The 25,739-nt window shown below is 43.6% G+C and overlaps 1 protein-coding gene across 1 annotated transcript in view; it reads right to left on the bottom strand.

Moving 5' to 3' along the window:
* SLC49A4 (solute carrier family 49 member 4) overlaps positions 1-25,315 on the bottom strand; it is a 146,553-nt gene extending 121,238 nt beyond the window's left edge. Inside the window, exon 1 of the mRNA XM_077830200.1 lies at positions 24,779-25,315. Coding sequence (XP_077686326.1) covers positions 24,779-25,133 — 355 coding nt within the window. The 5' untranslated portion in view covers positions 25,134-25,315. The remainder of the gene's footprint in view (positions 1-24,778) is intronic.
* Positions 25,316-25,739: the final 424 nt, after the last annotated feature.

Below are 25,739 nucleotides of genomic sequence, written 5' to 3'. Positions count from 1 at the left end.
ACCTCTCACTATATCAGATCAATTAGTCTGGATGGGAACCAAGGGCTGGAATGCCTAAAGGGGACTGAGTTTGGCTTCTTATTAACCAGTGTGGTGCTAAAGAAGCTCTTTTGCTACTGGTTTGGTTAATCTAACTATAGAATAAACCACCAGTTTCAGAGGATTGTCTGTCCTGTTTCTTGCAGTCAGCCCTGAGTGTAGCATTCTCAGTGGAGTTCATTCTATGCACCAGTCACAACTACACTCCCACATTTTGAAGTTACTCTGAAGCTTGTAAAAGATTATAGAAAAGGCAAGAGATTTAAAGCAGCAAATTTAACTAAAACTGAAATTGAGTGTTTCAGTGTGAACACTCAGATAACCTTCAAGGAAAAGAGTGAACATTTATAATAACTGGAACAAATGTAGAAGCATTTAGGAAGAGACAGTCATGAGAATAGGCACTAAACAGATTTCAGCAGAATCAGAACAATCACATAAAAACTCATTGCTCTGAAGATGTCACACTGCCTCTTTGAGAGTCCTGAATTAAGATATCTAGGTAAATTTATGCAGTCTATACTTTGTCTCTGAAGTTCTGTCCACACAGCCCATTTTACCATATTGTGATTGTGTTATAACTGGGGCAGGTCAAAAAACAAAATAATTGATCACGATTCCCCCTTCCCCCCCTCGGGTTATGAAAAGATTTTGAAATCCAATTTTTTTCAACCAGCTCTCCTTATAACATAGTTTGATCCTACCTCTGTAGTCAGGATCAAGCCATGTTACAATGATGTAAAATTATGTAATATGCCTTTTGTTCCATCTACACTGGCAAGTCCAAGTCAGGTTAAAATGTGATAAGTGGTACTATTCTCTGTCAACATCCCAAAATATTAAAATTAGTATGTAAACAAACTCTAAAAAGATGCCAAGTATAAAACAATTCTCCACCTCTCCACTGCAGTAAATTTAGTTACAGTAATATTGATGGTTCTGGCTTCTTTTCACGTCTGTTGTAACATATGTTTAGCTCAACTAATATGGACTAAACTACAGTTGGTGGTATATTATATTTTGTCTAAATTCTAAGTGAAAACAATTTTGTGTTTTAAGCAGTACTTTGGGTTTTAGCATATACTCTGTATTATTGACTCTCAGAATGGAATTTGTTTGTTCTGAGATTCTAGGTACATAAAAGGCAGATTTTTTTTTACAAGTGTTGTAGTTTCTTCTGTTCATCAGCTAAGAATTTTGAAATATCACTGATTGTTTATTCATCGTTATGCAAAAAAGAGTTGTAATGCAATGATCCAGTTAAAAGATTCACTTTTCAGTTAAAAATTACTGCAAAGACTGTACATTTTATTTATTCAAGACACTTTTTTTTTTGCATTGATAAACAGAGAAGGTATGTCTACACTGCAGGTGGGAACATGCTTCCCCCATCCCCTGTAGACAGATTTTCCACTAGCTCCACTCAAGCTAGTGTGCTAAAAATAGATGTGTGGATGTTACAGAGGAATGGTGGCTCGAGCTGAGATCCCAGAATAGGATGAGCTTGGACTTGGATGGATAGCTTGTGCTGCTGCCTATGCCATAACATTCATGCTTCTATTTTTAGCATGCTAGCTTGAGCACAATGAACGCGAGTCTGTCTACACAGGTTGGGAGGCATGCGCCAAGATGCAGTATAGACATATCCAGACTTAAACAGCATGAGCCTGCAGACCAGAACGTTGGCTTGGAACAAGCTTTAGTGTTTTTAATAAAATTTATGGTTTTCTCTCTCTTGCTTCTAATATCCTACTTCTCAGCTTCAGAAGGAACCAATGAATTTGCAGTTGTTTATTCACTTCACATACTTTGCTACAGAGAACCTCAATCTCTCACTACTAATGCAAGTGTGATATATCTGTTCAGGTTCTTATGCAAAGCATTCCAGAAAAGAGAGCACTAAACTAAGACACACAGATGAGAGATTTATTCCTGATTTTGCACCAACATGCTTTGTGAATATGAGCAAGTTACTTCACCACTTCACTACACCTCTTTCTCCCCTCCCAGCTTTTTTCCTATCTTAATCAATAGCTATCTTGTCTATTTTGATTGTAAACTCACTGAGTACATCCACACTGCAGCTCTGACTGTGCCTCATAGTCCAGGTTGATAGATTCACACTAGCTCTGCTTCAGCTAGTGCACTAAAAATAGCAATGTGGATGTTGTGGATGGGCAGCCAATCAGGCTAGCTGCCTGAGACTAAGACTACACTACCCCCTCGGTCAGAGCTTGGGGGGCTAGCCAAAGCCACTGCCCATGCTGCAATATCCACATTGCTAGCACGCTAGCTTAAGCGGATCTAGTGCAAGTCTGTTTACCTGGGCTGAGAGGCATGCTCCCAGCCATACTGTAGACATACACTTTGAGACAAATATTGTCTCTCACCATGGGCTTGTCTTCACTGCATTTTAAGCTCAAGCTATCACTTGAGTTTTGCTCCTAAGACTCCTGTCCACACACACAAAAATCTAGCTTATGTGGTGCTTTAAACTTGGGCTAATTGATCCATTGGCCAAGGGGGATGGGGTGGGGTATCTTTAGTACAAATGTTGCTCACATTTGAGCTAGTAACGTAGTAGAGTTGTAGTAACTCATCAGCTACTGATCAATCAGAAACAATGCCACATTGCCACAACTGTGCTGACATAACCCCATAGTGTGGACACAGAAAAAACATTTCTGTCAGTTTAGACTGTTGGTGTACAAATACCACCTCAACGAATGATGGTAGCTACATTGATGGAAGCATTCCTCTGTAAATATAGCTGTATCTGTACTGGGAGTTAGGTCACCACAGCTACATCAGTCAGGAACAGAATGGATAAAAACCAATGATTGTTTTAAAAAAATAAAAAAAAAACCCAGATTTTTATTTAAATCAGATTTTTTTGATAAAATGCTTTTTGAGGAAAAAACCTATCTAAAGATGCATTATAGTGCAAAGATATCTCATCATGGAATAGGGATTATAAAGTCTAATTCTATAGTATAAGACAATATATTCATGTAATGTTTAAGAAAAGTTTTGTAAATGAGTTCCAATAGTGCATGGATTAGGGACCCACTCTTATGGGGTTCCAGGGGCTTCTGTATAGATTATTTAGGTTAATCTTTCTGTCTACCCAATGGCTGAGGGAAGGGAGGCCAGCACATCCCTCGGCCTGCGCCGCTTCCCGTAGCCCCCATTGGCCTGGAGCAGCGAACCGCGGCCAGCGGGAGCTGCGATCGGCCGAACCTGCGGACGCGGCAGGTAAACAAACTGGCCAGGCCTGCCAGGGGCTTTCCCTGAACAAGCAGCGGACCGGCTTTGAGAACCACTGGTCTAGAAGATACCATTAGAGATGCTTAGTTTTGCAGTTCTAAAACTGTGGATTAGTGTCTCCAGAGATAACATGCTTGTTAACAGCAAAAATGTTTTAAAATAAATAAAAAATATGTAGAGGTGAGAAATAACGGACCTCAACCCTATTGTCCCTCTGCAAATTTGTGTACACACAGTCAATCCCTTACCTCTCTCTAGAAGTGCAAAGTTTCAAAAAGTTCAATGAATAGAAGATTGTTGGGGGTGGAATAGATCTGCACAAGGAGAAGAAGTCTGGAGATAAATGTGAGAAGGGAGGGACAGGCAGTTGAAACAAAAGTGAAACTGAGCAGCATATTCCAGAAGTCTTGAGGTCTTTTTGAGTGTAGCCTTCATTGATTTGAGATCTACCATACCATTCTCTCACTAGAAGGGAAAACCTATAATGGCAGCACGCTGTAAAAGAGACCCAGTTTGGGAATATTTTAATGAAGTTCTTCTACCTGTGGGTAAGACAGGCATGCATGCAAAATGCAAACAGTGCAACAAAAAAATGCAAGGCTTGCCGAATGAAACAACACCATGAGAAGTGTTCCTTCTCAAGAGGAAGCTGCGCTGAAGATGATGAAAGGAACATGTCTGAACATGCAGGATCTTCAGGTTGGTAAACTTCTTTATTTCATACTTCTTTCTTAAGGATTGCCTGTCTTCTTTCTATGCTATTCTTGAATTCTCATGTTTGAGCAAAAAATATAGTTGTTACTCTATGGTACTATCATTTTAGATGCAGTTGTGATAAAAAATAAATAGCTGAAATAGGCAGATCTTCCTTTTACAATTTCACCTTTAAAGTAGTACTGAGTGTCAGTGAATGCAATGAGTAATACTAAATAAGCAGTATGGTAATAATAATTAAATAACTGCATTGACTTATTTTGTTTAGGAGAATCCATCCTCAACATACAGGATTCTGAAGACTATCCACCTTCAAGATCATCATCATTTTCTATAGTTTCAGAGTTATCTGCCAATGATAGTGTTTCAGTCACATCATGTATGTCACATAGCCACAGTAGATCACCTGTAGCAAAAAGAAAAAAAAAATCTCCATCATCCAGAAACAACCATAGATAAGTTTGTGATAAGGACCAGCAGATTACAAAAAGAGGTAACTGATGAAAAAATTGCCCGAATTGTTTATGCAACAAACTCTCCTTTCCGTATGATTGAGAACCCACACTTCATTGACATGGTTCAGTTATTAAGACCAGGATATAGTCCACCCAACAGAGCAGATGTTGCAGGCAAATTGCAGGATAAAGTGTATGAAAGAAAAATTGAGCAGTGTGCAAAAGGTCTAGAGGATAAAATTGTTAACCTGAGTCTTGATGGGTGGGGCAATGTCCACAATGATCCTGTTGTATGTGCTTATGTGACAACAGAAGAAGGGAATGTCTTCCTTACAGAAACAATTGATATATCAGGAAATGCACACACAGCAGAATACTTACAAGAAGTAGCAGTAAAAGCTATAACAAACTAAAAAAAAATTCAAATGTCTAGTACGCAGCTTGGTCACAGACAATGCTGTAAATGTAGCCAAGAGGAAAAGAAATTATTTAGAAGAGAGTCCCAAACTAATAACATACGGTTGCAGTGATCGTTAAATGCACCTCCTAGACAAACACATCAGTGTTCCAGAAATAAAGGCTAATGTTGTTGAAATTGCAAAATAATTCCATAACGATCACTTTGCAGCAGCTGCTCTGAAAAAAGTGGGAAGAACCAAGCTAACCCTCCCACAGGATATGTGATGGAACTCAGTAGTGGACTGTTTTGAGCACTATATCAAAAACTGGCCTAATATGACGACAGTTTGTGAACAAAATTGTGAAAAAACAGGTAGCACTGTCATAGCCAAAGTTCTCCACATTGGGCCTAAGAGAAATGTTGAACACATGCTGAGTACCCTGAAGCCTATTTCTGTAGCCTTGAACAAAATGCAGGGAAATAGCTGTTTTATTGCTGACGCTGTTGAATTTTGGAAGGAACTGAGAAAGATCTTAAAAAGAGAAATACGCAATGACAGAGATAAATTACAAACATTAAAAAAATGAATGGGACAAGCACTATCTCCAGCTCATTTTCTTGAAAATATTCTCAATATTCAGTACCAGGGTCAAACCTTAACTGCTGAAGAAGAAGAGCTGGCTATGACATGGACATCCAGCAATCATCCCTCCATAATGCCAACTATAATAAACTTCAGAGCTAAGGGTGAACCATTCAAGAAATATACGTTTGCTGATGATGTTTTAAAGAAAGTCACACCAGTGAACTGGTGGAAGTCACTTAAGCACTTGGATTCAGAGACTTTTGAAGTAATAATCTCACTTTTAACAGCAGTAGCTGCTTCTGCCAGTGTAGAATGAATATTTTCTTCCTTTGGACTAATTCATTCCAAATGGAGAAATCGATTGGGACCTGAAAAAGCAGGAAAGCTTGTTTTTCTTTTCCAGATTATGAACAAACAAGAAAATGAAGGTGAAGACAACTGAGTTAGCTGCAGAAGCCAATATTTTAAATTTCTCATGTTGACCCGGCTGACATAGTCGATTTAATTTTATTTTTTTAAAATATTTCATTTAACTATTTTAGTTAAAAACAATTTTAACAAAAACAAACCTGATTTCAAAAAACTTGAATGTTTAAATTCAAAAATTCATATGCTTGTTTGTTAAATTTTTATATGTCTGCTGTTGAAGAAAAAAATCCAGACTACATAATGTTGTTGTTTTAGTTAAATAAAACAATTTAAATGTCTATCTGGTGATGTTCTCCTCCTAATACAGCATGGTGAGAAAATCCTCCAAATATTAATGATTAAACCTGTTGAACTGGAGATAGTTCACCTCCCAGTGACTTCATAAATATCTGCTTCAATTACCTTTGGTAAATGAAATAACCAACCAATTATTCATTTTCTGATATAGCTGTAAAACTAATCCAAAAAGTTTTCAGAATAAATCACTTAAAAATTTATTGTGTGTACCTTCTAAAAATAAACCTACATCTATCTCTGGGTTGTGAAGACTATGTAATAAAATTATAACAACCAACAAGAATGCACTTTTATGTAGAAATCCATGATTAAATCGAGTCTTCCTGACTAGTGATTTAAATCATGATTTAAATCAATTTGATTTAAATCAAATCCACCCTGTTGATTTTTCATACCCCTGACCAATGTAGCTCTTGTTCACCTAATTTTTAAGTGTAGACCAGGCCTTTGTGTAGCTTAAGTATTGTTAAATGTGGTCATATTAACTCTGCACTCATTGGAGCTACACTAACTCAAGTGGAATACCTCCAGCATACTAACTGGAGCTAACTGTTGCTGTGAAGACAAGACCTATGGGTTTGTACAGTGTGTAGCACAATGAAGCTCTGATCTCAGCTGAAGCCCCCAAGACACTACTGTAATTTATATAGCAGTGGTATCTGAGTATTTCCCATACTTTTAAAGTGAACACACACACACACACATACACACACTCACAGAGAGAAATCTCTCTCTTTCTGCAATCAGTATTTTTGGATTGTATTCCCAGTTCTTCCATTGACTTAATATGTGACCTTGAGTGAGTCATTTAACCTGTCTTTGCCTCAGTTTATTCATTTATAAGAGGGAGATGACATTTACACCACAAATGTATATATACAGACACAAACAGTAATTGAATACATGAACCAAACACCTACTAGTTGGAGGACTCAATCTTCCAGCCCAGAGGTAATTTAAGACATGAGAAGGAATCCCCTGTCGCAAAGTCCAGCTAAAACATGAGCCCTTGCTGCAGCTACCAGCCCTGGGACCAACCTTTGGCTAGTAGGTATCTGAAATTTTAAGATTCACACCCCTTTTGCTGAGGGACAAGAGAAGTAACTGTCTGTCTCCCCACCCACTCATTCCAAGGGCTCCTGACTGCTGTGAGAAGTTTCCACTATTATACCTCTGCACAAGAGCCCTCTAACTGTGGTGAGTGCCTCTCTTACTCCCACCTGACACAGGGATAGATGCTCTGCTGTTACCTAAGTTCACTTCCCACATTACAGAACAGGGTTGGTGAAGATTCTGCATTTGGAGAAATACAGCTACTTCCATGCCACCTTACAAGGGAAGAGGAGTTAGAAGCAGCTCTGGCTCAACGACTGGCGAAGTCACTGACTATCTCCTGGTGGTGCTTTCAGTGGAGACACTGAACAAAAAAGCAAGTATGAAAATTCTCTCTCTACGTATCCCTCCTGCGGAGCGAGGAAAATAGGACTGCTAGAGTCCAGTCAATGAAAAAACCATGTAAATCCTGTGATTTCTAGGAAAAGTTACTGTAGCAAGCTTTCAACCTTGGCATTTGGTTTACAATTTCAATTTTATCTTTGCAATAAGATGGGCTAGGAACTGTTATGTAAATGATTCAGATTAGAAGTAACCTGAAGGATTAACCATTAAGGTTCATAGGCTCTGCTGGGGCCAGATAAGTCTTCAAAGATTCAAAAATGTTCATGGCTAATAAATCAAAAATTAACCCTACATTCCCAAAATATTCCAAGGAGCTAGTTGTTGTCGAAGGCAACTCAATAAAACAGATGTGGAGTTTCTTGGCCCAGCTGCATTTGAACTATAACATTTCAAAAAAACACCAGAAGACTTTACAAAAGCAGAAGACCTCTTACTTTCAAAACTCTCATCCCTCTGTGATGTTGTTAGATTAACCTCAAACTTCGCAAACAGGAAAAAAAAGTCCTTCTCTGGTTTACAGAACATGCATTAGAAAGCTTAATTTGCAGCTTTTTGAGGAAGCTGGAACGTTAGCTACAAGTTAACTATGCAAAAAGAAAAGGAGTACTTGTGGCACCTTAGAGACTAACCAATTTATTTGAGCATGAGCTTTCGTGAGCTACAGCTCACTTCATCGGATGCATACCGTGGAAACTGCAGCAGACTTTATATACACACAGAGATCATGAAACAATACCTCCTCCCACCCCACCGTCCTGCAGGTAATAGCTTATCTAAAGTGATCATCAAGTTGGGCCATTTCCAGCACAAATCCAGGTTTTCTCACCCGTCACAGCCACAGCATGCATATAAAAAGCACTAAATAAAGAACACTGTGTGACAAAGTGAGAGCTTAAAATGTTAACATAGCCTCTTCTCGTCTAGACATTCTGAAATAAGACACACGGAGTAGAAAGAAAAAGAGTACTTGTGGCACCTTAGAGACTAACAAATTTATTTGAGCATAAGCTTCCAATGAAGTGAGCTGTAGCTCACGAAAGCTTATGCTCAAATAAATTTGTTAGTCTCTAAGGTGCCACAAGTACTCTTTTTCTTTTTGCGGATACAGACTAACACGGCTGCTACTCTGAAACCTGTCAGGGAGTAGAAAGGGGAAGTAAGCTGCCATTTCTTCGCTTTCATGTGCAAAAATAAATCTGTAAAGAAACAGTTACTGAAAAGACAAGGTTTATAGTTCAGCATTAAGTGGTTAATATTTGTAAAAAGCCATGTACGTGGTCAGCACTTAGCCATAAAACACCTATCAATAATACTGCTACTAATTATAATAGAGCTGTTGAGACGCTATGGTTAAGATTGTGTTGTTTTGCACTTTAAGGGGGAACTTAACCTGTTTAATAGGAAAAAAGTATGTAGCCTAAATTTTCCAATCACTGAGTAAAGCTTGAAATGGTGGAGAGGTTTCAAGAAAACTAGTTAGTTTCCAAATTTTCATCAATTAAAAATTACCCCCACCAAAAAAAAAAGTCACTTTGACCCTCAATTTGGGGACCTCTCTAGCTTAATAGTTATAAACGATAGAAAGGCAAAATAAAATTACCTAATTTGGTAGGTTCGCTGGAGTTATGTAATTATTTTGTTAATTATTTGTTAATTCATAGAAAGAAAAAATTAACATTCTTATTGAAAATGGGGTCCTATGGCAGCAACTTCCACGCTGAGATGTGAAAGCCTTTTTGAACAGTTCAGGAGAGGAATGTAAGCCTGCCTTTTGATGTATGCTTTCAGTAATGTTCTCTGCACCCCAAATCAGTGGCATAGGGAATGGATGTTTGTTAGGCAAGGGGCTTTGTATTGTTTGAGAAATCTTAGATGAAGAAGCTGCTAGTTCATTGCTACTGAACAGTTTAATGAAGAGTAGGAACACTGACAAAGCAATAGCTCATTCACAAAGTAGCATCATCATCACAGTTCTTTAACAGAGGTCCTGTTCTTCATAAGAGTTTTGTTACATTGAAGATTCAGCTAAAAACATAGGAAATTAATAAGCAAAGAAACACTGCACTCTACATTAGTTAAGGTTATGCTACACGTAACTAACACAAAACCTAAAAGAAAAGGAAATGAAAACATAAAGCTTATCCCTTAACTAGTAGCACAACTACCATACACAACAGAGAACATCCCAAAATCTCAATTCTGCCCCAGTAAGAATGCCAGTCTTTCAACACCACCTTACCCAACTTGAATGTGGAATATTTTGCTAATATGTAGAAGGGGTGGTATAAGTGCGTGTAGCAAGTCTGTGGATGACATAATGGTGCTTATTATGTGCTGACCCAAAATTAATCATACGGTTTTATGAACATCTACTCTACCCAGCTTAATTTCTTGTTTTCTTTCCCTCCCTACATACAATTTTCAATCATTCTAATTTATTTCAAAATACCTCACTGGAATACCTTAATGGGAACATATCAAAAGGGTAATTCAACCAAGGTTCTGCAGTTTTCTTGATTGTGTACATCCGCATGCCACTACTATTAGTTCAAGCCAGTTCATTAAAAAAGCATGCAACGCTTGAATTAGTACTGTTACTGGCTCTTGTGTTTTTCACCCTTCATTAAGCAATATAACCAAATATCTGATCCCTTTTGGTACCCATCATAAGTTCCATTCTGACAGTCAAGTATTTGGGCAGTAGAGGACAAAGGAAGTAGTTTAATTTTTTTTACTAATTTATTTTTCAACTGGGAAGTCTTGAGAAACAATTTTTACTTATTAATTCTATCAGATGTCTCGTGCATGTACTTTGAATAGTTAGTATTAATAAGCTGTCATCCACATAGAAAAATGTATATTAAACTCCGTCAAAAAAGTCTTGTTTCCTGGATGCGTCGGCAAATATAAAGCAAATGTAACCAGGAGTGGTAGAAGTTGATAGTCTGTTTGTGCCTGTCTAGCACGATTCAAGAACGATTCAAATGCAATTCCATCACTTAATTCCAATGCATTAGGTTTTGCACATAGCCAATGTATTCACTTTGATATTGCCAGAACAAAGCGGCACACATTATATATTTGTAATAAGTAATCCCATTCCACCCTGTTGAATGTTTTCCCTATTTGGACACACGGTGAAGAGAAGGAGAACTGAGTTGCAGTCACTTTATATTCAGTATGCCAATGCTCAGGTCACCTACTTAAAAAGTTGCAATTTTTGAACAAAAAAATTTCAAAAACAGACTTCGAGAAACTGCAGATCTGGAATTAATTTGCAAACTGGACACCATCAAATTAGGCCTGAATAAAGACTGGGAGTGGATGGGTCACTGCAAAAAGTAATTTTCCCTCTGCTGATACTCCCTTCTTGTCAACTGTTGGAAATGGGCGACATCCACCTTGATTGTATTGGCCTCGTTAGCACTACAAAAGTAATTTTCCCTCTCTTGATATTCACCCCTTCTTGTCAACTGTTGAGAATAGGCAACTTCCACTCTAACTGAATTGGTCTCGTTAGCACTGACCTGGGTAAGGTAACTCCCATCTTTTCATGTGCTGTAATATTTATACTGCTTACTGTATTTTTCACTCCATGCATCTGATGAAATGGGTTTTAGCCCTTGAAAGCTTATGCCCAAATAAATTTGTTAGTCTCTAAGGTGCCACAAGGACTCCTCGTTGTTGTCACCTACTAAGTTTCTGTACTTTATTTCTCCCATATGAAGTATGCAATTTTGTTGGGATCTGACTTTCTCTTAGTGATAAAATGTTAGTGTAGATCTTAACTTTGGTGCTCAAAGATAGCGATTTCATTATTTGAGTCCATGACCCTGCAAACACATATGCACAGGCTTAGCAGGATTTTCAAGATTACTCAGAACGTAAAGTTAAGCACGTGCATATATCTTTGGCGGCTCTGGACTAAATGAGGAACTAATTTGCCCTTTACCTTACCCTTTGAAAATACAGATTTTTATACTGGAGCCTTCTGATCACAATCAGCCTGACAGCTTGGTTTTACAAAGCTATCTTTCTCCAGAGGGATTTACCTATATTTAATTGATTCTCTCATCTCTTCACGTGAAAAGGATCCCTCAATGTCATCTCTTTCAAGATTTGTTAATTTAGGTAAATTAATCCCTTCCACAAAACTTGTTATGTTCAGATTAGTGTCACCTTTTAAGACATTAAAAGGTTTGTATTATTCATAAAATTCAGTTGCTTATTTCCACAGGAAGAGTGTGAATGCCCTGTTGTTCAATTAAACTAGAAACATTTCTTCATGTTTCTTTTGCCTTTTTCGACTGAACTGGATCAATTTACTTGCCCTTTCACCAAATTCATACTGCTTTTGCTTTGAAAAGACAGCTTTTGGTTAAAAAAAAAGTACTAAATTCACATTTAGCCTTCATTAAATCCTCCAGAACCTGTTGCTGTTCCTGTTAAAGTCAATGGGAGCTTTGCCACTGACTTTAATGACAGCAGGATCAGGATCTTAATGTATTATCTGAGGATATTTCAATTGAGTCCTGTAATGTTGCATTTGACACTCTCTCCCCATCCCCCAACCACTCTTATTTTCAAAACTCTGTGCTTTACTGTCAATATTTCTTTCAGGTATACCTGTGACAAGAGACATCTTGGCAAAGGGTCCCCTGTACCTTTTAAACAGCTCTTCCTTCAGACCTGACACCACAAGGATATCATGTGAGGTATCCACAAACAGTTGGTAACTTCTCAAGATTCAATCATTGTGAGATGTATGTACAGGTAATATTTAAGGAATAATGTATTTATACTGAAAGTATGCTTTATGGACATGTTTTAGAAATTAATCACCAGGACGTGTTGTGCCTCTAGGATGGACCATTCAAGCAAGAGGGAGTTGTCACTGCTCCCTAATCAGATGGCAAGGTAATGCAAGGCTCCACTGACTAGCCTTGCTCCCTCCGCAAACTATCAAAGGAAAACTATCAGAGGCACCATCAATCAAAACCTGTCGGAGGTGAAAAAGAAACATTACAATGGACAAAACTTTGCCCTGGCTATGAACAGAAACAGAAGGCTGTTTTCAGTATTCAGTAATTCAATAAGGACAAATGCAAAGTACTCCACTTAAGAAGGAACCATCAGTTGCACACATACAAAATGGGAAATGACTGCCTAGGAAGGAGTACTGCGGAAAGGGATCTGGGGTCATAGTGGACCACAAGTTAAATATAAGTCAACAGAATATAACACTGTTGCAAAAAAAGCGAACATCATTCTGGGATGAATTAGCAGGGGTGTTGTAAGCAAGACACAAGAAGTAATTCTTCCGCTCTATTCCGTGCTGATTAGGCCTCAACTGGAGTACTGTATCCAGTTCTGGGCACCACGTTTCAGGAAAGATACAGACAAATTGGAGAAGGTCCAGAGAAGAGCAACAAAAATGATTAAAGGTCTAGATAACGTGACCTATATGGGAAGATTGAAAAAACTGGGTTTGTTTAGCCTGGAAAAGAGAACCTTGAGAGGGGACATGATAACAGTTTTCAAGTACATAAAAAGTTGTTACAAGAAGGAGGGAGAAAAATTGTTCTTCTTAACTGCTGAGGATAGGACAAGACGCAATGAGCTTAAATTGCAGCAAGGGCAGTTTAGCTTGAAAAACTTCCTGTCAGGGTGGTTAAGCACTGGCATAAATTGCCTAAGGAGGCTGTGGAATCTCCATCATTGGAGATTTTTATGAGTAGGTTATACAAACAGCTGTTAGGGATGGTCTAGATAATACTTAGTCCCACCATGAGTGCAGGGGACTGGACTAGATGACCTCTCGAGGTCCCTTCCACTCCTATGATTCTATGATTATGCAGAAAAGGGAGAAGCAAGGCTGCTTTCATGAACGTTTGAGTCCCAGTTCTTGTGAAACCAGCCAGCTTGGCAAAAGACTGAACTTTTGGAGGAAAAAACCTATTTTATATAGGAAAGGTAACTATTTGTAAGGGTAGACTCAGATTTGTGTTTTATTATTTGGTTTAACCAGTTGTTTCCATCACTTTCTCTCATTTCATAAATCTTTATTCTTTCTTATAATAAAACAAAAGGAGGTTTATTTAAGTGCTCACAAGTGCTGTGTGGTTTACAATAGCAGTGGTTTAAAGTAAAACTGATAAACTGAGGTACCATGCACCTTGCAGAAGATCTGGAGTTCGTGAGTAGCCAATGTCTTGGGCTGGATATGACAGGGAAACAATTCAAAGGGATTCGGAGATTGGGGTGCACCTATTGTTAACCTGCAACGTGAAGAAAAGGCTGGCATAAGCCCAGAGGAGACTGCTTGATGGCTGCAGGTGTAAGGGAGTTGATATCCCGCTACTACAAGACAGACTCCTTTTCACCAAAGGGAGGGGATAACAAGGTGACTTACTGTCCCGGGTACCCTGAGAACTGCCACATCTTACTGGACCTGACCAAAAGCACAGTAACTGAAGAGACTGCTCCATTTATGTTTCATAAATTCTTCAATTTCCCTTTTAACCAGGACTCTACTTACAAGAATTTTTGAAATGTATGAGTCTAGCCTTATATTTGTGAAAATCAAACCCTCATTCCTCTCAAATAAACTCCTACAACTGTAGCTTTAGAAGAATAAGTGTGTGGTCAAATTACATTAGGTCAGGAAAACCTCACTCTCAACACAGAAGAAAGATTTTCAACCATAAAAATCTCCCTTGACTCACTCTTTTACTTGTTTGTCCAGATCATATAATATTTTAGGGTTTATTTTCCTGAAAACAAGTACTAACTAAAAGATATTACATACTATATTTTCTTAACCATGAGCTGACAACAAAAGCATTACATTTCACTTACTTACACAATATGCTGCACAACAAACAAAACTTATCTGTCAGCTCTCATGCCCCAAGAGAATGCCAACTGGACACAGTTCTGCTATGACACCACACATCACTATCTCCACAACTCCCCCCATCCCCAAATCACATACATTAGGGATGAAAGGACCCTAGTGGAGCATATCAGCCCTTGTGGGACCCACATCATCCCACTATTTGTGGGAGTGGGAGATTTTTTCCAGGCAAGGTGAGAATCTCCATGAGGAGTCCCTTGTGGAAATTCTCCACATTGTCCTATCGGGGGCAGGGTTTACCACAAACACCATTAGGAAAAAGGCTGTGGGACCTGCCCTCAAACGTAGGAAAACCCTGGGGATCTGCAGGAGGTTAGGCCCCGTACTCCCATACTGGCTCTGACACTAGCAGACAATCTGGCTCCACAGGAGCCATACTATAAACCAGCGGCTCTCAAACTGTGGGTCAGGACCCCTAAGCTGAAGCCTGAGCCCCACTGCCCAGGGCCAAAGTCAAAGTCCAAGGACTTCAGCCATGGGAGGCAGGACTCAGGTTGCAGGCCTGCTGCCTGGGGCTAAAGCCCTGAGCTTCAGCTTTGGCCCTCCTGCCCAGAGCGGTGGGGCTTGGGCTTTGGCCCCCTCTGCCCGGAGCGGTGGGGCTTGGGTGGGCTCAGGCTTCAGTTCCCCCATTCTGGGGTCATGAAGTAATTTCTGTTGTCAGAAGGGGGTTGCGGTGCGATAAAGTTTGAGAACCCCTGCCATAAGCCCATCCCTGGCAGCAGCTGCTCTCTAACTCTTTGGGAAGCTGCACAGACTAGAGAGCACAGCCTATATGCTGGGGATTCTCTGTGAAGCCAAATATGGCATAATACACATCTTCTGAAGCCTGTCCACTCTTCACACCCCCAGCTCACCCAGCCTCTAATCCCATCACCTATGTGAACTCCGACTAGAGCTCTCCACAGGATCCAGGAGACTGGGGAGGTGACGGGGGAGAGAATAAAAATGGCATAGGCATGGCTGCAGGGCCGGTGCAACCATGAGGTGAACTAGGCGGTCGCCTAGGGCGTCAAGTAGTCGGGGCGCCAAAAAGCAGTGCCCTGGCTCAGCAGGAAGTAGCTGCCTTCTAGAGGCACCAGAGAGCCAGAGCATTGGCTTGTGGGGGCGGCAAGCCCCAGCCATGGAGGAGTCAGCGCGGCACAAGGGGGCAGCAGCCCTGCGAAGTCGGCGGTGCTGCTAGCAGGGAGCAGCCACGTCCCTTGCCCCTCCTGCCCAGGCTGCGGCCCAGCGTCCCCCCTCCCCCGCTGGGAGCTCCTGCAGGCTGCAGCAGATGCATGCAAGCAGCAGCCCCTGTGCGTCCCCCAGCTCCCCCCTCACTGTAGTCAGGCTCTGCAGCTCCCGCGCATGTGAGATGCCGACGCCGCTCCTCTGACTGCCTCAGCACTCTTCGGGGGAAGGGCTGTGCATGCGGCAGCCCGGCAGCATGTTTTGCCTCCACGTGGAGCCAGCGTCTGACAGGCATGGGCATGATAAGGAGAGTTCCAGGGGGCAGTCAGGGAGCAGGGGGAGGGTTGGATGGATCAGGAGTTCTGGGGGGGGGGGGGGGCGCGGGCTGTCAGGGAGCGGAGGTGTGGAGAGGAATCGGAGCATTCAGGGGACAGGGAGCAAGGGAGGTTAGATGGGTCAGGAGTTCTGGGGGTCCTGTCAGGGAGCGGGGAGTGGTTGGATGAGGTGTGGAAGTCCTGGGGGTCTGTGGATAAGGGTTGGGGCAGTCAGGGGACTGGTAGGGGTAGGGTTCTAAGGGGACAGTTAGGGTGTGGGGGGTGTCTCAGGAGGGGGCAGTCAGGGGACAGGGAACAGGGAGGCATAGGTAGGGGGTGAGGTTCTGGGGGGCAGTTAGGGGCAGGGGTCCCAGGAGGTAGCAGTCATAGAATCATAGAATATCAGGGTTGGAAGGGACCTCAGGAGGTCGTCTAGTCCAACCCCCTGCTCAAAGCAGGACCGATCCCCAATTAAATCATCCCAGCCAGGGCTTTGTCAAGCCTGACCTTAAAAACTTTTAAGGAAGGAGATTCCACCACCTCCCTAGGTAACGCATTTCAGTGTTTCACCACCCTCCTAGTGAAAAAGTTTTTCCTAATATCCAACCTAAATCTCCCGCACTGCAACTTGAGACCATTACTCCTTGTTCTGTCATCTGCTACCACTGAGAACAGTCTAGAGCCATCCTCTTTGGAACCCCCTTTCAGGTAGTTGAAAGCAGCTATCAAATCCCCCCTCATTCTTCTCTTCCGTAGACTAAACGTCCCCAGTTCCCTCAGCCTCTCCTCATAACTCATGTGTTCCAGTCCCCTAATCATTTTGGTTGCCCTCCGCTGGACTCTCCCCAATTTTTCCACATCCTTCTTGTGGTGTGGGACAAGGGACAAGTCAACGGACAAGGAGCCGAGGGCGGGGGGAGGGTTGGGAGTTCTGAGGGGGGCAGTCAGGGGGTGTTGAGTGGATGGGGCAGGGCTAGGGCGGGGCTCTCCTACTGTTGAAATATGGTAACCCTAGGCGAGCAGGGAGCCGTGGGGGCACATGGGGGCCAGCACCCACAAGCATCCACTGCAGCCTGCAGGAGCCCCGGGGGGAGGGCAGGGGGGCACCGGGCCGCAGCCTGGGCAGGAGGGGCGGGAGGCATGGCTGCTCCCCATTAGCAGCACCGCTGCCTTTGTAGGGCTGCTGCCGCCCTGCGCCGCACCGGCTCCTCCATGGCTGGGGCTTGCAGCCACCGCAAGCGGGACGCTCTGGCTCTCCGATGCCTCCGGAAGGCGGCTCCTCCCTGCCGAGCTGCTGCTCAATGAACCAATGTGCAGGAGAGGCCGGGGGGGGGGGGACGACCGCAAGGTGGAAGTTTCGCCAGAGACCAGAGCTATTAGAGGGGCACAGCATGGGGCCATAAGTATCAGGGATGCCTTGAGGCAGCAATTTGAAGTTGAAAGTGACTAATATTTGTTGCTATGCTCGGGAGTGCAGTGCTTGTAATGCTAGGAGGTGATTGGTGCAGACGATGCAATATGTGGGTTTAAACATAATTGCAGGACTCTTTTTGCTTTCAATTAATAGAATAAAGATTGCGTTCAAACCAACACAATTCTTTTATTAAAAAACAATCAGATAAGAGAGTCAAACCAAAAAAAACCAGCGGTGAGGGGGATGGGAGGAGGGGTTCTGGGACAGCTAAAGATTTGTGTATGTCCAGCCTTCTCCTTCAGAGTACAATGCAGCAGGTTCTGTGTTTCAGCAGGGCCAAACTGCAGAGGGATGGGTGTTGAGTGAAGTGAGTAGTGGGAGTCCGCAGTGCTGGACGGTGAGGGGGGAGGAGTGGAATGCCGCGGGTATAGACTGGAGCCAGGAGGCTGATAACCGTGTGTTGGCGGTGTCTGTGGGGAGCATGGGAAAGAGTTTTGTGACAGCGGCTGAAAGGGAGGACAGGTGCAGAGCTGCTCAGTTTGCAGAGCTAGTATTGCCTGGAGTGTGTCTGCTTGGCGCTCCATAACCTTTAAGAGCCGCTACGTGGCTTCATTCTGGTGTGCCATGTTCTCCTTTCGGTCCCTCTTCTAGCTGTTCCGCCACTCCTTCCATTCCTGTTTCTCAGTGGCAGAGTGCATCATAACATCACGCAGAAAGTCCTCCTTAGTTCTTCTGGGACGCTTTCTAATTCTGCACAGCCGTTCAGCCGCTGATAACAAAGAGGGAGGCTGGGCCCCCAAGGTCATCTCTGTGAAGTTTAAACACAATATTTTACAGAAGTAGTATTGTTCTCAGACAACACTGATTCAGTGATTTAAAACACAGCCAGTACTCACACACCTGTCACTAACTGGCTGACCCCAGGCAAACACACATGAGCCACAAGCCCCCCAAAATGGTGAGTAGCTGCAGGGGCAGGGTAAATCACTCTTCCCGGACCCTGCTGTACACTGGACACGTGGCTCTTGGGGAGAGCTACCACTATGGGAGGGGGGGTGCTGAGAATCATTCCTGTCCCCACACTTTCCATAGGAGGTGATCATTATGGAAGATATCTCGCTGCTGAGGGTGAGCAGTGAATCAAGGGAAGGTCTTCTCCAAGACTGCGACTTCCGCCCTGGCCTCTATGTGGCTCGCCTGTAGGCAGCAATGTTGTCCCCCTTCCGTGACAGCACAGTGGAGCAGGAAAGTTACTGTTAATGGGGCAAGAAACAAAGCAGTTCTGCTGAAGAACCTGCAGCAGTGGATTGCCCAGTATCTCCATGAGAGTTTCCGGGAGATCTCTGAGGGAGATCCCCTGAAGTGAGGAAGTCAATCAACAGCCTGTTCCACCGCTCAGACTAGGCATGCAGTGAAAGACAAACCTGTTTTCTGCAACCCTGCTGCACCCAACAACTCACTTCCCAAAGCGATTCCCAAAATCAAATCCACTTACCGGGGCCTCTTCTCCTGTTTGTGCTTGGCAACATCTGACAGCCGTGACTGGCTAACCTCCTCCGGGGTAGAAAAGAGCTCCTAGCTGCATGCATCTCTGACCTCCGAGTCATCATCTGCCTCTGGATGCCCCTCCCAGATTGTCTCCTCCTGGCTCGGTCCACTTTAGACTGGCGCATGAGCCACTGAAATATCCACAGTGGTCTTTGCGGTGGAGGTGGGGTTGCCACCAAGTATCACGTCTAGCTCTTTGAAGAACCCGCAGCTCGTGGGCACAGCACCCTTCTGCACATTGTGGTAGGCGTTCCACAGCTCCTTCACTTTGATCCCACACTGCAGTGTGTCCCGGCCATGGCCCCTTTCTGTCATGCATTGTGAAATCTGTCCATAGGTATCATAATTCCTACAGCTGGAGCGCAGCTAGGACTGGACAGCCTCCTCTGCCTAATTGCTGATGAGGTCCAGCAGCTCAGCATTGCTCCAAGCGGGTGATCGCCTGATGAGTGGAGCAGGCATTGGCCACCTGGAAAGATGCGCTGAGACCACTGCACGTGTCACTGAGCAAACAGGAAGGGGACTTCAAAATTCCAAAGGAATTTAAGGGGTGGAGATGACGGTTGGTCACCTGAGGGCAGGGCAGCAGAGTTCAAATTGATGACCGGAGAGGTGAGAACAGGTATTGTGGGTCACTTCCCAGAGGCCAATCGCAGCGCTGTATTCGACCATGGTGTCTACATTGGCACCACAGCTCTGGAGCCCCAGCGTAGAAAGCTGTACACCTCTTGTTGGGGTGGTTTTTTTACTGCACTACAATTGAGTAGTTTCTGCACACTACGTGGCTTGGCAGTGTGTACACCTCGGGAGTTACAGCGCAGAAAGCTGCTTTAATGTGCAGAAACTTGTCAGTGTAAACAGGGCTTAAGAGAAAAGAATTTCCCCCACCATGAAAATCACCATAGTCTGAGAAAAAGAAAAACTGCAAACCCTTAAAAGGAGAAGGGGTTTTAAGTGAAGGACATCCAGAAACTGAGGACTAGCATCCAGGCACTGACAGCAGAGCACATGCTGGGAAACTGGTCAGAGGCAACAATATAAAAGTGCAAAGCCTGAAGTTGCATCTTTATGTTTATTTTCTGTGTAACTTGTGTTTGATTTTACTTACTACTTCATCTTTGATTATTCTATTAAATAATTTTATTTATCCTTACCCCAAGCAGGTCTCTGGTGCGCACACTGAATGGAGTGTGTATCCCAAAGCGTACTGATAACAGGGCAGGTTTCACTCCTTCAGAGGTAACGAACCAGAGGGGAAAAGTTCAAGTTTCTGGTAGTTAAGATCTCAAGATAGAAAGATTTGGGGAGACTCGGAACCAGAAGCGCTCTTGTGGTCACCCTGCAAGGAGTAACTAGGCTGACAGAAGCCAGGGTGAGACCTTTATGCTTGTAGGCTGGCAACTGGTATCAGGGCTTTGAGCCATAGCAGCATAGCATTAAAGCACCCGAAGTTACAAGGCAGGAGGTAACAGAACCCTTTACTGGTCTGGTTGAGCCCCAAAACTTTACAGTTTAGAAGGTCCGAGAGTTAATAACCGATCCCAGAGACAAGGAACAGTGAGCTGGTCCTCCGGGGTGTGTAGAAGGGTTGAGACAACATCACAGGGACAGGGTACAGTACCTCCAGGGTGCCTAGAGGGCATTTGTCACTGGTGTATTATTCATATATGTGCCACACTGCCATGTCTTGCTGGTAATACAAAACAGATAGCTTCTTTTCTTTAAACTCCTCAAGTTTCTGGCTAATGGACAACAGTAAATCCTCCAATTTTTCCAAACAGAGAAGACCTCTCAACAGTCTGACTCAAGCAATGCACAAACTGGGGAACTGGATGAACACACACAGCAAGGTGAAGGTAATTTCAATAGAGAGACTGTGGAAACTGATGAATGAAAGGAGGCAGATGAATCATATGATTCCAGTTTAATGACTTTCAAGTAACACCACCAAGCTCAGAGGAAGATTTGCAAGTGCAGCACTAATCTCTCCTGCTTCTGTTTACTGATTCATGTTTTTTTTTACCTGATTCATGATTGTGGCCTAAACAACTTACAGATTCTGTTCATCCAAAAATTGTTCTATCTGGTGTATTGAATTTAAAAGAAATGCAGACACTGGTGAAGTCTGTGCCAAAAAGATGTTGATGGCCATAATTTTCCTGAATTTTTTCCTCAAATGTAAGACTTCCAACAATAGAGAAAAGATTATAAGAGATTGGCTTGTTTGAAGGGCTACCAACCAAGCACTGTACTGCTTCCCATGTTGGCTATTTTCGGAGGGGGAGGACAAACAAACAGTGCAGTACACTGGCAAAAAGTGAAGAGTATTCTCAAGCTATGAAAAAATGTCTCAACCTACATCAAAAAATTCCTGAACATGAAAAGAGCAGAGACCATAAAACCCACTACTGCCAGTGGAAGGAATCAGAGTAGGCGTTATGATGTGGATAGGAAACACATAGTGAGAAACAAAAACAAATATTAACAAAGCTGCAAGACGGACAGCAATACTGGAAAAAATGTTGGATGCTATCTTACATCTTGCTTGAAAAGGTATAGCATTTCAAGGAGATAATCTGATTGATGATCCATACAATGGTAACTTTCTTGGAACTCTTGAGTTACTAGATCATCATGACAACATAACTCAGGGCCATTTGGCTAGAGTCAAACAGAAGCAGATAGAGGGTGGAACAAATCAAGGACAGGTACATTACCTCTCATGAGAGAGTCAGAATGAGTTTATTGAATTATGTGGTAAAAGTGGGCAAAAGGCCATTCTTGCAGCAAAAGAAAAAGCCATCTATTATCCTATCATATGTGATGCTACTCCTGATGCCTCTCACCATGAACAAAAATGTGTTAATATTCAGGTTTGTAGGTCAGGACCACAATAGTAGTGCATTTAACATTCAAGAAAAATTCTCCAGTTCATGAACTTTAATAAAAAAGGATATAGATGAAATGCTAATTGTCAGGTGAAACACCATCACATTCGACTTGATGACTGCTGAGGTCCAGGATAGGATTCGATTTGAAAATGTCAGGAAAATTAAAAGGGATAGGCCTGCATTATGTTCAAAAATAAACTTGCTGTGTCTTCTCCTTCCATTTCCAATTCACATAAGCTACTAGATCCGGGGTGGCCAGACTGAGAAGGAGCCAGAATTTACCAATGTACCTTTCCAAAGAGCCACAGTAATACATCAGCAGTGCCCCCCTGCCATCAGTTCCCTCCCTGCAAGAGCCTCCCACCCACCAGCAGGCCCACCAGTCAGTGCCTCTCCCTCCCTCCCCACACCTCCCGATCACCTGTTTTGTGGTGTGCAGGAGGTTCTGAGGGGGAGGAGGGCATGGCAGGCTCAGGGGAGGGGGTAGGAAGGGGTGGAGTGTGGGCAGACTCCGTGGCAGAGCTAGGGGTTGAGCATTGAGCACCCTCTAGCAATTGGAAAGTTGGAGACTGTAGCTCTAGCACCGGAGTTGGTGCCTATACAAGGAGCCACATGTTAACTTCTGAAGAGCGACATGTGGCTCCGGAGCCACAGGTTGGCCACCCCAGATGTTTCTGCTGCTGCTGCAGCATGTTCTGAAACAGTAACATATTTTAATTGTGTGCAGCAATTTGTGTTTTTCAGTGCCTCAATGCTTGTGAGGTGGAAGACTATAACAAATAAGACGCACTGTTCACTCCATTCTCAGTTAGACACATTCTGGATTGCACGTGCTGATGCTGTGTGTCCAAGCTCTCTGCACACAAGTTCAACAGGACTTTATTGCATTTGGAAACACAATAGTGTTCTTTGCTTGTAGAAGGGAAAATAGCCAACAGGATTTCAACACGTTTTAATTATAGAAATATTAACGTTATTATACCAACAATGAAACAATAGTCTAGAGCAGGGGTTCTCAAACTGGGGGGTCAGGATCCCTCAAGGGGTCATAAGGTTATTACATGAGGGGTCACCTCCATCCCAAAACCCGCTTTGCAGCCAACATTTATAATGGTGTTGAATATATAAAAAGTTTTTAATTTATAAGGGGGGGTCGCACTCAGAGGCTTGGTATGTGAAAGAGGTCACCAGTACAAAGGTTTGAGAACCACAGGTCTAGAGAAACTATTTATAATTTAAGACTGTAAATTGTTTGGGAGAGGGACTATGGCAATATAGGACTAATTGCTACTAAAATAGGTTTTTCTCCGCCAAATACATCTCCAGATCTAATGAAAACAATTACGGTGCTTTACAATGTGTACATATTTTCAAATTACTTTGTTATTGTTTTCCCTTTCCTCCAGATAAGCAAGCAGTTAATCCTGGGAATAAATACATGAAATAAATTGAGACAAAAGCCCCAATCCAGCAAACATACATCGGCTCAACTTTATCCATGACAGGTTTCAGAGTAACAGCCGTGTTAGTCTGTATTCGCAAAAAGAAAAGGAGTACTTGTGGCACCTTAGAGACTAACCAATTTATTTGAGCATGAGCTTTCGTGAGCATCCGATGAAGTGAGCTGTAGCTCACGAAAGCTCATGCTCAAATAAATTGGTTAGTCTCTAAGGTGCCACAAGTACTCCTTTTCTTTATCCATGAGTAACCTCAATTCACTTCAGTGGAAGTGCTCATGCTCCTAACAGGCCTTGCACAAACTGTCTGTAGATATTAGACTTTTTGCACACTAAGTGTACTACTATAAATACAGGTAAGAAAATAATCCTCAAAAAGGTTATAATCTAAATTCACAACTTCAGGAATTATCTTAAATTTCCTCAAAGGTTGGTTAAAAAGATACCACAAAATTGACAGCTAGACCATTTTAAAAAATGAATTTAAAGTTTTTCAAGGCACTGTGCCTGCCCCAAATTCTCCAATTTGTAATAATATTTTCCTATTTGATTCCTAACATCCAACAGGAACTTTTATTATGCAAGCCTCACACTGATACTAGAACGGTCTCAAAGACTAACCCAATACTTCAATTGGACACGTTAGAAAAACTAAACCTTCTCTACATCGTTACCTACAGGTCTTGAGATTTGGGGTGGGAAATTCCCTAAATCCCCTTATTTTTAAAGGTATTGTTGAGACCGTTTTTAAACATCCTTTGTAGTGAATGACTTCTGCTGTGCATTTGCTTCAATTATATATTTAAAATACCATTCATTTCATTTTTAAGGTATTTCCTCATTCAAGCAATCTTGACAGACAACTCTGAGCACAAATGGAAATGGGTAAGTTATAATGAGATCTAAGAATGAAAAGCACTAAATAATAGGTAGGTAGCAGTAGTATTATATATTTATGTGAACAAAGAAATCTTAATATATGGTTTAGCTCCAAACCACAGCCATCCAAAAATGAAACCCAACCAAAGGAAAAACAACAAACACACAAAGGTACGTCAGAGTCCTCATATGACCCCTAGAGAGAAAAGGGAATGGCGAGGGGGAGAAAGAAGAGCTGGGAAGAGGTGCTGATGGGGATAGGGCTGAACAGGGAACCTGACAAAGATGAATGGGGAGAGTGGGATAAGGAGAACAGAGATTTTATGAAAACTCCTTGTAGTCCCAGCCCTCTAAGGCCCCACTGCCTTTCCAGTGTGCGCCCCACATGACACCATGGGAGTCCCAGGATTCAATGGCAGCCCTGTGCCTGACAGAAAGTCTTTCCTAGGGCCACTCATTTACCATGGGAACCCCTTGCCACCCACCCCACGACAACTCCAGCCCCTCTGCAGAATGCCCAGAGCCCCGGACCCCCCCCCAATCTTACCCCTCTTATCCATGAGCCACATGAAGGCGAAACAGGGCAGGAAGCCGATTGGGCCCCACAAGACGAGCAAGGCGATGTCCCAGCTGGAGAAGCCGAAGGCCAGGCGGGCCGAGTTCTGGATGGGGCCCCAGCTGTTCCACACCAGGCCCTGCGCGAAGCCCAGCAGCGAGAAGACCAGCAGCACGAGCCAGCGCCGCCCGTAAACCCGGCCCGGTATCGGCGCCAGCCGGGGCGCCGCCGCCGCAGGGATAAGGCCCCGCCAAAGCTGGGGCACAAGGGGACCCCCCGCCGCCCCCCGGGGCGGCGGCGGTAGCAGGGACTCCCGCTCCTCCGCGCTGCTCCAGCCTAGACCCATCTGCGGGGGTCGGCGAGGGGGCTGCCTCCGGGCGGCCAGGACGGGCTCGGGCACAGCAGCTCTCAGGGCGGTTGACGGGCCCGTGTCCTGTTAGGGCATCGGGGAGGGGTCTGGGGAAACGACGCTAAACTCACAATCACAGGGGCTCTGCCGGGCCCTGCCCAGCCGCATGCGCGAGCCGGGCGGCCCTGCCCACCAGCCACCGCCTTCCCTCACTCCCACCCATCCTCCTTCCAGTCCGAGCCGCCACACAACGGTCACTTCCTGGGGCAAGGAGGTCTCCCTCAGTCAGACCCCCCCACAACGGTCACTCCCTGGGGGTGGGGGACTACCTCAGTCAGAACCTCCCCAACGGTCACTCCCTGGGGTGGGGGACCCCCTCAGTCAGAACCGCTCTCCTCAACGGTCACTCCCTGGGGTGGGGGTCCCCCTCAGTCAGAACCGCCCCTTCCAACGGTCACTCTCTGGGGGTGGGGGACTACCTCAGTCAGAACAGCCCCCTCCAACGGTCACTCCCTGGGGTGGGGGTCCCCCTCAGTCAGAACCGCTCTCCCCAACGGTCACTCCCTGGGGTGGGGGTCCCCCTCAGTCAGAACCGCCCCTTCC

The sequence above is a fragment of the Eretmochelys imbricata genome, chromosome 11 (assembly GCF_965152235.1).
Source record: "Eretmochelys imbricata isolate rEreImb1 chromosome 11, rEreImb1.hap1, whole genome shotgun sequence".
Lineage (NCBI taxonomy): Eukaryota > Metazoa > Chordata > Testudines > Cheloniidae > Eretmochelys > Eretmochelys imbricata.
This window is presented reverse-complemented; position numbering and strand designations above follow the sequence as displayed.